The sequence below is a fragment of the Mastigoproctus giganteus genome, chromosome 3, assembly GCF_048544385.1.
Source record: "Mastigoproctus giganteus isolate SK-2022 chromosome 3, ASM4854438v1, whole genome shotgun sequence".
Lineage (NCBI taxonomy): Eukaryota > Metazoa > Arthropoda > Arachnida > Uropygi > Thelyphonidae > Mastigoproctus > Mastigoproctus giganteus.
Window position 1 is genome coordinate 203,759,042 of NC_143577.1, and position 13,110 is coordinate 203,772,151.

At 40.0% G+C, this 13,110-nt stretch overlaps 1 protein-coding gene across 4 annotated transcripts in view; it reads left to right on the top strand.

Moving 5' to 3' along the window:
- The first annotated feature begins 644 nt into the window (after nt 1-644).
- LOC150088613 (SPARC-related modular calcium-binding protein 1-like) overlaps nt 645-13,110 on the top strand; it is a 70,599-nt gene continuing 58,133 nt past the window's right edge. For 2 of the 4 annotated variants that reach the window (XM_090369591.1, XM_090369588.1), the window contains exon 1: nt 992-1,680. Coding sequence is in view for 3 of the 4 variants with exons in the window: in XM_090369588.1 (XP_090225714.1) it covers nt 1,612-1,680 (69 nt within the window). In the remaining variant the exon portion in view is untranslated. Of the gene's footprint in view, nt 1,681-13,110 lie in introns of all 4 variants that reach the window. The other 2 variants (XM_090369590.1, XM_090369589.1) reach the window with 2 other exon arrangements.

Genomic DNA, 13,110 nt, shown 5'->3' on the forward strand with positions numbered 1-13,110 from the left:
TTTCCTCCTTAAACTTGAGACAAATGAGCGACTTCCTTCTAGGGAAGATTAACCAAATTAACGCGGCAGGGTGCCAAATAGGAAATCACGTGACAGGACTGATACCTCTCTGAGTACTGGCTTTTTTGTCAGTTACTTACACAGGCGATTAACACCCTGGAGTTGAAAAAAATGTTTTTGTACAATTGCGAAATTTATATGTAAAAGTTCTTCAACAGAATATCCATCGAGAAAGATTGGATGATGCCAAGTTTTCAGTTTTTATTTCATTGCTGTTATTTGCTGGTTCATTCAGAAATAAGTGCAGCGAGTGTGTCTAAGATGACACACTGAGGGTGCTTTCACAAGCTGGAGAGCACTCCAAGTGATGTCCTACACAATCCAGGAAACACTCATTTTCCGGGAGGAAACTAGGACATTGAAAATGTTTACAAAATCCAAAGGATGTTATTTGGAGCACATATTATCAGTACTGTACAGACGTCCCCTTGCAAAATAAGCCGGAAGTACATTTTGTCCGTAGAAAGAAAAAAAAAAAAAGATAAATAAATAAAATAGTCGTCTTGTCAAGGGAAAGAAAGAAGTAGCTTTACCCCCTATTTCCATTCTTCATATAAACTTACGCGAAAGTCTGTAGACACATTTTTCCTCTGTCTTTTCCTCCGGGCCTAGCAACGGACGGTTGTTGCCTAGCAACGGGCAGTTCAGATTTTTTTATAAAATTCAGTATATGACAGTTCATTTCCAGTTTCATTACAATTAAGCCTCCCTAGGTTATATGAAAGTGGCCCATGGACTGCGCATGTGCAGGCTTTATCCTAAATCGTAACAACTTTTGATCCTTACACTTCTGGCCCACTTGGGCTTAAATTTGGTTAGAATTTCGTCCACCAGAGACGGGGAGTAAGAGAGAGGGAGACAGAGATAGAGATCATACAAATCGTGAGCTAGTTTTTGAGGTTGTTTGTTTGGAGGGCAAGGGGACGAGGGTTCAAACGATCGCTATTAAAAGATCCACCCCCACCACGCTCATTCCTTTGCGAACACGTGGACGCAACTGTCCCAGCGTTCATCAACGAAAGGGTCGGTCGGTAGTGGGAGCTTCGTGCCCACGCCTTGATGCGGAGTAGCGGACGGAGCTTGCGTTTCGCAGTAGTAAGAGCTGTACGCTTGCAGCGACGACAGTGCTGCGTTTGAGATCCAGTCACTTTGTCGCAGTTCTACCTCTCTGCTGCTGCTGCTGCTGTTGCCGCGGATGTACAGGGGTGCCCAAGGACTTGAGCGGAACCGGTCTGTAAACGCGTAGGAGTTTTTTTTTTTTTTTTTTCCCTCCTCAGTTTCGGTCGCCAGCGCATCGGTGGTGTCGCTCGGTATTCACGCTCAGCAAACAAGGCAATCGAAGTATCCATCCATTCTTAGCTCAAAGGGACCAATGGGGGTGACTGTCCAGGCTTGGAGTCTTTAACGTTATCAAGACCATTGATATTGGAGTTGTTTATATCGGAGTTGACAAGATAGCGCGAGTGGTACAAGACTTCCCTGCTCTTCCACCCCCATCTTCCTAAATTCAGGGAGAAAATCTTGGACTAGTTTTAAATAATAGTTATCGTGATGAGGACTAGAACCCAACTTTACTGGATGGTTTGGGTGAGTGCCCATTTGGGAATACTTACACGACAGGTAAGTGTATACTTCTGTAATATGCTGTTGGTTTAAGTTTCTTCGATGTGAGTACGATATTTTGTTTGTTCTATTGATGCCAGTATGATTTTAATGTCTGTTTTGTTGGTAGTCATGTGTTTTTGTGATATGAAGTCAGGTGAGGGAAAAAAATTGCAAAAAGATATTTGTAATCTAATCTCATATAAATTGTAAAATGTTAGCTTACGATGCCTCTAGGCATCGTACCAATAAGGAAGTAAAACAGTTAAATGGTTAGAAAGAAATTACTCTTACGTTTTTGCATTCTCCAGACCATTATTATTATCATTGTGGCTGATTTTGGTATGCGAAACAGCCAATCACGTGGTGTCTTCCGCGTGTTTAGTCATTAGCTGGAGTGAACTTGCAGGCCGGTTTTCAAGGCGTTTTAAAAATTTTCTTACAGTTTGCTTCATTATATTTTAATGAAGAATTCTTCTCAATAAATATCTGTATCCTCTTTAAAGAGGAATTTAAATTATTTTCCTTAAACTTTTCCTGATCCTTCAATCGAGTACTTGATATTAATACTGTAACTTGCAAGAATACATGTCGTGTAGCTGTTCCAGCTCTCTTTTACAAGAAAACTTGTTTAAAGTATGATGAAACTACCTCAGTTTACGTACATCATAAGGTTAATGTCAAGGAGAAGACAAAAATGTTTTAATTGAAAAGAGATGGAACCAGAGGAACCTATGACTCTGAATAATAATTGTCAAATATATACTAAAGGTCATTAGAACTGTTATCTTCTATCGTAAATAACTTTGAAAGAAACAGTTTGCACTTAAGTGTCAATAGCAAAGTTGTAACAGTTATTCAAAGAGTTACGATGCTGTAAATCTATTGCAGGTATCTGTGAAAGACAGTAAACTGGGTCAATGTATGGAGGTCATAACTGGTCCAATGGATGAATGCAAACATGTATTGAGCCAGAAGTTACATCGGAAGTTAGATGAACCGAAATTAATAAAGGAAAAAAAATAACTTATATATTTACAGTAGCGTGGCTTTGGTCCAGAAATGAATACTGTTTTATTGATTTGATCTGTTAATATTTGTCGTTTTTTTTATATTTAATGATAATTAAAATATGGCAACACAGAATCTCACTAGAGTGAATTAATTGGCAAAGGCTAATTAATTAAAATTTGCCTAGAATGTACTGTATTTATACAAATAGCAGACTTCTTTATTCATTTCAAAAATAAAAGGCTTTTGAACAATGAATTATATCGCGATGTTTGATAATTTTGGACAGTACTCCTCTGCCATCTAACGGATGTATTGAGAATTAGACTATTATTATTAATTAAATTTAGAGAACGCTGTCAAAATAGTGATAAAACAGCAAAAATTGATGAAAAGAATTAGAATGAACAAATATTCATTAATTATAATTTCTACTACGTTCGGATATTCTAAATATTTCCCCCAAAATGCATTGCTACAACTGTATGGGTTAATTGTAACACTGCAAGAGTTGATTTCTGCAAATATAAACACCAAAGTGAAAATTAATATTCCGCAGAGTTTGCTAATAAATATCTTAGAACACGATGGCCTATAGCCCTATACCATACAAACATTGCTGGAGGAGACCACGTTCCAAACGTACTCATTTGAAACGTTACAACTGTCCCCAAGAGACCATTACGTTACAAAATACTTCGTAATGTTAAAACACAAACTAAAACCAACTTAAATTGTTAAGCATTAAAATAGGAATAAATTCGACGCAATGTTGGCAATATTAAAACCTTAAAAGATTATATTAAACATTTTCTTGCAGCACAGCAATGAAAAGTACAAGAAAACAAAGAAAATGCTTCCATTCTCTACATCATAATGGGAATTGTCCAGGCATCTCTTCTCCACTATAGCAACTAATATGGATGAGAAATCTGAAGTTCTACAATGACCTGTGTTGCAAATGGTCCCGGTCTGCACTATCTTGCGATCAGCATTACTCTAAAATCAGTGGCCACTCAATTTTTTTTTTTTTTCAAAAATCGAACCAGTAGAAATCTCCAGGATCCAAGTCAGATTATAGGGCAATGGTGTTCAGTTTCATCCACGAAAATATTTTCGGAATTCTACTTAGAATGTCTAGACATGCACAGGAATATGTCATAGCTTTCCTAAATCTCCAATTTTTTTTTATCATTTTCGTACTTTAGCATGTCTGGGTTGGATTCCAGAAATACAACAATGAGTTTTTGGCTGGAAGTAGCGTTTCTGTTTGGAACAAACAAACAAACCGAGTAAATGGATAGAAAATGACTTAGGCTTTAGGAATATTCTCTGAGTAGTTAAATTGTTATGGGGCGAAAAGCAATCTTCAAAATATAACACTTTTTGATGGTCAGAGTAACAGTCATTAATAAAACAAGAAAGCTGGTTAGGAAAAAATGTACAAGGGGAAAAACAAAAAAAAAATTGATGCTGTGCTGATCTAATCTTTAACAAGCCTAGTAACTTTACAAACTGCAAATGCATACTTGGGAGTAAACAAAACGTAAACTACAGCACTTATACCTGTTGGGTTGCGTGACCTACACGATAACGAATAGGAAATCGTTGAAGTCCAGAACATAAGATTCCATCTAAGCGTAAAATCGTACCGAAATTTAGGCACGTGGACGGAAAAGGTTAGAAAAAATTCCATTTTGCGTGACCCTGTTTAATCTTTATGTGCCGGCATCCAAGCAAGTGTTTGAACACAAAATAAACACAGTTATTAGAACGTCTGATAGGCTTATACAATCAAACCAGTCGCGCTAGTTTCTGGGAATCCGGTAGATGGAGATACTATCTCATCTACGCCATCTTACCACTTGGGAGCGCTGTAAAAATGAGAGAGAAGTTAAACCTAAAAGCTATACTAAGTTCTCTTTGAAACTTACCCCGTTGTTCCATGATAGCTCACATCGGGTTATATGAATCGAAATTTTTTTATAAATTTCATTGCAACCTTAATGATACTTTCAACTATTTAAATATTTTCAAGAACAATTTTAAAAATGCAAAAAATAGCTTATAAACCGACAAAAGTCAGTAACCAATCAGGGAATGGATTTCTTTAGTTTAATGGTTTATTGTTGATCAAATACAATTAATCGAAGGTGTTTTAGATAAGCTCATAGCCAACTTCTCTAAACTGGTCAACTTATACAGGCGGCTTCTCAATAGATATTTACTGGATAATACTGTACCCTCTGGAGATCGGGGTGGGAAAGGAGGGAGGGATGCTATCTCCATAAATGAAGAATGTGCTATGTTCGTATACTAGACGCCATAGGGACAGATGAGTTCAACGTTCAGTAATGGCAATCAAGAAAGAAACCAAAAGCAAATAATTCATCGTAAAGCGGCATCTATCCTCGAACCCCTCCCTCGCTCCCCCACCCCCGTCTATCGATGTAGGAAACTTCGCGTAACTAGACGGATGCGTTCAAAGTTCCATTTCTCACATCTTCGGAGGAATCGCCATTTCCGAGAGGTCAAATCGCGCTGAGCGATGGGCCCGTTATCAGATAGGAGTGTGAGAAGGTACGCGGGGATGGCTTTACCTTCACCCAAACTTCGAACCCACCCACTTGCAACACGTCCTTCTGAATCACTGTTTGCGTGTTGACTGAGACCGGGGGGGGAGTGCAGCGGGGTGGGCGAAAGTGTGCTGGCGACTGAGTAGTCTAACTATACCTCGGGAGGATGGTCTCGAGAAGGGGGGGAAGAAGAAGAGGGTTCACGAACGTGGGAAGGGCACGCCCAGCTTCGTCACGGCGGCATCACTGGCTGTGCCACAACTAATTGATCGGCACGTCGTAAACGCAGTCTTGAAGGACCGCTACGGAGAGGCCGGAGAAATGCGCGCACGTTTTCTTTGCTTGGCGGTCCGCTTTTTCTCCCTGGTGAGAGCTCGTGGTCGTCGGGTGAGAGAGCCGTGCTGCGTTCCATACAATACACAGGATGCAGACGCGGCGGGATGCCGACGGACTGTATTATAGTGATCTCGATGGCAGAGGGGGTTGACGGTGACCTCGCCTACGGCAGCTCAGAGATGCCCTTCACCTAGCGCGAGGTCCACGAAGCCGATATTTTATGATGTAGGACCGCCGGATCAAAGAGACCAACCCCACAAAGGATAGTGATGAAACTTCATGGTGAAAGGGGCAGAAGGGGACGTTTCGAGGGACTGGCGTAATTTTCTGGAAGGTGAGACGCTGACCTTTGAATATATTTCTCAGAGGTTTCTTTGTCTGCTACCACCGGGAGACAAGACACACCAATAATCTGCCGTTCTTCAGTCTCTCACTATCCCTCAGTCTCTCTCTCTCTCTCTCTCTCTCTCTCTCTCTCTCTCTCTCTCTCTGTATCTATCTATCTATCTTCCCATGCAGTTTTATTCGGTTTTCCTTGCATGGGAAACTGTGTGTTCTATTGTTAGCTGAAGTATGTAATGCAATTTGCTGCAATCACCCACACAGCAAGTATTCGCTGAAATCCATTGCCTCATACACCCTTCACTTCTATGGGACACTTCCAAGTGCTCTTGGTGGGACTTACTATGCAAAATTCCCCACCCCATCGTTATTTCTATATCTAACAGGATAAATTAAGTTCGACTCATTTCAAACAGTACATTGGATTATCAAATTTCTCCTCAAAGAGATAAGAATTGTGAAGATACTTGAGAACACTTCGAGCATTCTAAGAAACTCCGGAAATAAAAATCAGCGTTAAATGGTAGAATGTCGCTTGTAAAAGTTATTAGTGCTATAAGCATAGAAAGTAAATGCCCAAAACGTTTTTGTTTTTATTTAAAAATATTTTTATCAATAAACTGAATGTCAGTCTTCATCCATTCTTATAATTAGGAGGGAAACTGGATCTTATGACAACTTACAATCTCCTTCATTGAAGGTTAAACATAAAAATATCATTTACACTAGACGAAAAAATAATGTTCAAAATCTCGTGAAACTTTTCCATTGAGTCTTCATTAAAATCTACGCTTGGTGTTATTAAAAAAAAAAAAAAAAGAAGAAACTAAAGAACTCCTAAAGCTAAAATCCCGAACTACACTTGAATGGCTGCCAGTGACGTGTGGAGTGCAGTAGCTACTACTTCAAGTACTCCAATCTGTCTGGACTGAGTACAAGGCTTCTCGAATAACGTGCTCAGTCTTAATGAGAACCATGAGACCGACTATATATGTAGCCATCAGGGGCATTTTTTCACTTATTATTTGACAGGGTGTTCTTGTATCAGCAAGTGCCAGCCATAGCGTCTTAAGATACTCAAGGTACTTGTCTTAGCGTCTTCCATTAAGAATCCTTGAACCTCCTACATGGACATCGTCTTAGCTTCTTCTGTATCACATCCTATCTTTGTATCTCCCTGTTTTTTTTTTTAAGTCTCCGGTTTTTTTTTCCCTTTCTCACTCACGATGTCTATATTTCATGTTATTGTGGTTTCCACTTTTATAAATAGATAGTTGGAAACGTAAGCTGAACCTAATCACTTCAAAGTCAATCAGTGTATGTGTTTCGTGTGCATTTAGGATGTGTGTGGTTGTGAGCAGTGTAAAATGCTTGTGTACACTTCCTTGCGAAATTAAGTGAATGTAATCTGTTTGCATGCAGAATACGATATGATGTTGCTGTTGTGGTTGTTGAACAGCAAATCAACCCCGAGTTTCCAGGAGTAAAGCCACGCTACCTTCGCCTGAGACCGACTAACTCGGCCACGTTCTGAAAAAGTCCCATAAAAATTCCTCACGTCATCGACGGGACTCGAACTCAGGTCTTTTCTACCCGGTGGGGGAGGACGGCGATTCTACCAACTGCGCTACCCACGAGGGCCCGATGTGATGTTTTAAACGTCAATGTGCTAAGACTATTAGGCAATACCGACTAATTCGGCCACGACAAGGTTCGGACTGATGCATTTTCATAACCGCTACTAACAAGGGTCATGCAGAATATCTTTTTTTAAGATTGAAAATTTTTAATAATAAGTCATGATCGCTATTTGGCAAACAAAATTAGCAAATTCATTTTAGAGTTACAAAGCAGAGCAAGAGTGCTCATTATCATGCAAATAATACGTATAATACTTATAAAAGCTTTCTGTAACAGCCAATTTCCACTACTTTATGAACAGCCCTCCCAAAATATTTATATGATAATATAAGTTTGGCAGTATTTTCCAAAAATTTATTAGAAAATATAATAATAGCGATTTTAAGTACTGATATAAATTTAAGGAGAATATAAAATGTATCAAAATAATTCAAAGACTATTTTCAGTAAAATATATAGCAAAAAAAAGTAGCAGGAGCTGCATTTATTTATGGCTGTCGCACCTTAGAGCTTTATTTATCTTTAAAATATCTACAAATACTGTATTGATATCAGTATACAAAAGCAAATAATAATAAATTAATCTTATTTAAGTAAGGGATAATGGACTTTAACTAAAATTAGACGATTCAGAAATGTTAAATCAAGCACAATTCGACTACTGTATTTCTAGGTTGAATCCATCTACAGTATTTCGGATTCGACTATTTCTAGATTGAATCCGAAATAGTCTGATTATAATTATAATTGGCTGAATGACAATCTTTTGTAATTAGCATTATAAGTACTTAATGAAATTGTTTTGTAGTTTCCATAATAGTTTAATGTATCCCCTTAAAAGATGTACACTGAGTGGCTACTTTATTAGATACACTGTCCTTTGATTGAAATGGAGAGTAATTTTAGTAACAGCATCACGTGTTCATATCGTGTGATGTAAAACAGACAGGCAGACAAAGCCAAGTACAGATTGTTGTATGGTGTCAGTACAATTCCTAAGAATCTGCCCACCTACTTTATATCGCGCAATAGGAATACGCGATCTAAAGCAGTTGCCTAGATACTTAGGATTTTATCGCATTGGTACAAACCCTAAGTACTGCCCATCAGTGCAAGAATCGGAAAACAGAGAGATTTAATTAACTTTCAACACAACACGATAGCCGTATGAATTCAGGCTGCTATGATGCCTTTCCCAGTCACCAAATCTTAATCCAATTGGCCACCTGTAGAATGAAGCAAAATGAGCTCTTCGGAGTAGAGATCCGCAATCATCCAGTTCGCAACAAATGTGGGAACAAATTAGTCAACATGGTCCAGCATCTCTGTGGCACGCTTTCGACACTTTGTTGAGTCCATGCCACGAAGAATGCAGACTGTTTTCTAAAGATTACTCGCTTTATGCAGGTGTAGCTAATAAAGTGGTTACTCAGATGAAAAACCGAATTATTCGGAGATTAAAAAAAAAAAAACAACTATGCAATTCTTTTTCTAGGCTGAATAATAAAAGTTTCTCCAATGCAGATAGGGTACGAACCCAAGCCTTTTCCACATTGTGCAGATGGACAGTGATTATAATCAAACTATATTAACCGCGAGAGCGATGTACTCAGAAAAGAAACGCCTAGGTCTTCCACTCTACAGGCTCTTTGAAGAGTTCAATGGCATAATTTGTGTCCAAATGAAAATATAAATAGTTTGTGAATTGACCACACCGTAATTCTGCCTACTTAATAAGCTTCTAGTTGTCGACAATACAATCGAAATACAAGAACTTATGTTGGTATCAGATTCCCATCAAAAAATAGCCACTTAAACAGCTCTCTGCTTTAATTACGTTATTGCCTGTCTTTTTGAGTGTCTTTGAGATATAGAGAAAGAAGAAGAAATAAGTAGAAGGACTGAAGAAAATAAAGAATGGAGAAAGATGCTGAGAGAGAGAGCATGAATAGGAGAGAGAGAGAGAGAGAGAGAGAGAGAGAGAGAGAGAGAGAGAGAGAGAGTGAAAAAAAATGGTAACGGAGCAAAAGTAGGAGACAACGAAACAGAGAGGAGATCAGTCAGATGATATCAAAACTGTCCAGACTTTGAGGCGCAGCGTTTCCGTCCATGGGGGTTGTTATAACGGAGGACGCTTTCAAATCTGCAGTCCCAGTCTTCCGGTAGGCCACGTGCTGTGGGGCCCTTGTTTCCAGAATGCTAACTTAAAAAAAAGGAAAGAAAGAAAAAGGCGCAGCGTGTTCTAATTACTGCCCAACGACCTCACAAGAAGGGGGAGGCTCTGGACAGGGGCAAGAGGAAGGCCATCCTGGTGGGTGCAACAAAAACTCGTCACACTCGGACTGATTTCCCACATTGCTACGCAGGGTTGTGGAGGAAGGGAGACGTACACAAGGGAGGTTCCGGATCTCGTAGTGGGTCATGAACTTCGGCTCACTTTAGTAGGGAGGGATTTTTTTCATGCAGGAAACGGCTTGAAACAAGAATTTATGTAACAGCGTCTTAACTAATGCAGGTCAAATTGAACAGTGCGAAGAACGTCTTGAAACCATGAGGAATTGTACTGTAGTACCAAACTTTCTCTCTACTGCGATTCGTATAAGAATCGATTAATATGTATTCTAAGTTTATGAAACAGTCATACCAAAAAAAAAAAAAAAAGATTGCGCAAATGCGGATGGGATTTATAACAAATTCAAGTCTGCTTTGACGAATTTTGCAAGATTGAAATGCCCACAACCTTCGGATATTTCTAAAACCATTTTTTTCCGAATAGACCTTGATTTTCTAAACTAAAGCAATATTGCAGGAACCAGAGGAAATATTTGGGAGCAAAAAGCGACATCGAAAGGGAGTGCACCGTCCCTAGATTCTGCGAATATAAAAAAATGCTTTGTCCTTGGTCTCTGCAGATGAGACTTATTGGTATCCATACGACGCGCTATCTGCACCAATTCAGAGTATCTTCTGTGATGCGGGGGATACATACCATCGGTCGTCTCGTACAGAAAACAATCTCGTGCAATCTCCTTCGTATAGTAGAGATGGATAATATATAGTGTTTCTTGTCAAGCGGCACCGGGGTTCCCCCCAACTCCGCAGTGTGAGTGTTGATGTAGTCTGCATAGTGTTGTGTTGGTATGTAGTTCCTCCGACCATTTAGCCGCGCGGCCAAATGGTGAACAGGCAACTGGGAATCCCTAGTGGAATCCCCAGTTGCCCGTCCGCCACGAGGAGGTAGACCGGATGTAGGGTGTAGTGTATAGGTAAAGACTCTGGAGGGCAAACCTTGGACATCGCCTGAGCTTGCAAGGGAGAGCCCCAAGAAAAAAAAATTTGGAAGTTTTTATTAGAAAGGAAACGCGGGGGTGTGAAAATAAGGAGGAAGTTAGAGAGGCTTTCCGTCTGTAAATCAGAAATTAAAGGGGTAGAGGGGCGCCCTGTGGGAATATATCCTGCACGAGGTGGACTGTTAAGAGCAAAAAAAAGTTTCGAGATAGCAGAGTCCATCAGACGAAAAGTTTGGGTAGAAGCCAGGGAAAGGATACTGGGATTTAGGGGAAGTATAGGCATAGAGTCAGGATGCTTTATTGTTACAAATCGCACACTGCCAGTGTAAGTAGATCCCACGCCATGCCTTTGAACAAGGAGGCATGATGTCAGCAAGGCAGGGGGAGGTTTACGATAGGCTGCGCCCACTGTAGTCTAATTAGGGCCTATCAGAACAACATATTTTACAGGTACTCGTCCACTTACACACTGACATGTTACACATACACGGGTACACATTTTTTATAGACATATATCTAGGGACAGATGAATTTTCAGCACGTAGGACTGCATTCTCTGATACATTTGCCATACACTGCACTACCATTAATATCCGAGATCTGCCTTTAGAAAAAAAAAAAAAAGAGTTTTATTGTTGGGAGGATAAAATCAGGAAGGAACTGTTCTCTTGGCATTCGCCACATCCCGGAACGGCCATCAGACTTGTAGAGTGTGAACTTCGATTCGTCTGTCCATAGGACTGTTTTGCACTTCTCTACAGTCCAGGATTCGCACTCCTTACACCATGATAATCGGCGTCTAGAATTTGTTGAGGTGAGCAATTGTGTTGTGAACAGCTGCACGACCATTGTAACCCATATCATGGAGTGTCCTTCGTATTGTACTAGTGCTGACATTAGCCCCAATGCTCTCACAGAGGGCTTGTGTGGCTTGAGACAATGGCAAATTACGATTTGCCGCACAGTTCTTCGGAGAATTCTCTTGTCCCGTTCTGTTAATTTCGTTGTTTACCAGGCCGTTTTTTGGCGGATTTAGTCCAATTCCTCTTCCATTTGTATATGATGTCACTAACCTTTTAACTAGGGATCCCTAGTTAAAATGTTAGTTACAGAACGCTTGCTTATGTGGCATCCTACTATCATTCCACGTTGGAAGTCTGTTAATTCTGTTGAACGTGTCATCTTGCATGCCCACTTTTGCAATTGTCTGTTCGAAGCCCAGTGTGCATATTTATAGCAGGTTGTGTGACGTGTCGCATGCATAGGAACTGTTTCCCCATCCATGGGAGAGTGTCTGGATATATATATATTCAGGACACAACATTTAACACTTATAGGACAATCTCATGCATTCCCCATTTTTATTATTTTTTTTCGGCAGGTTAGGTGAACTTATTTCCCATCCTGCACAAGACACATAATGATATACAAGTAGAGAGGGATATACATTCCTTTAGAAGCCATGAAATTAAAAAAAGCAGTCAAGGTGGTGTTGTCAATTTGTGTATCGTGCGAACAATCAGAAGTGTCGCTGCAAATTCAATGTTCTTCTGAATCCATCTCAGGTATTCTGATACCAGTCACTGACTTTTTAAATGATCTCCAAAGTCTGTGAAGTTATCAAACGATCACACAGTGAAACTCTGTGGATTTTGGAGATGATTTAAGGCAAAAGCATTGGAAGGTTTCAATGGAAGCTTTCAAGTGTAAATATTCAGCAACTTGGTTCCTTTCAGATCTCCTTAACATATTCAAAACTCTGATGCCATCAGCTAGCTTAGAGAACGAGGTATAAGCTCGCTTTCTTTCATCCAGTATTGTGTCTGTAGAAGTGACTGTTCACTGGCTGATTCTCATGTTGTGCGGCTGAAAAAATCCGGAATAACTCGCGGTGAAAATCCAACTCCCTCCGCTTCAGATCGGCTAACTAAAACTTTGAAGAGAGCTTTTCAGCATTGAGGGAATCGAACTGAGACCTCTCCAAATGAGTGACAAATGGCGTAACCACTATATTGTCACGGTGGTTTGGTTTGGGAGATAGAGAGAGAATACAAAAACAGCCGATAAAGCAGTCACCTGAGGTAGAACCACCCTCAACTCAAACGAGCTCACTACTGTATCCTCGCGTTTGAACACTCGGCTACGGATACCTTATGGGTAAGTTGATTGCCGTCATAGTTCGGACGTTGCAGTTTTTTGGTCCTACAATCTAGAAAAAAAGCAGGCCGAGCTACGACTGGTGAAGCCTTGGA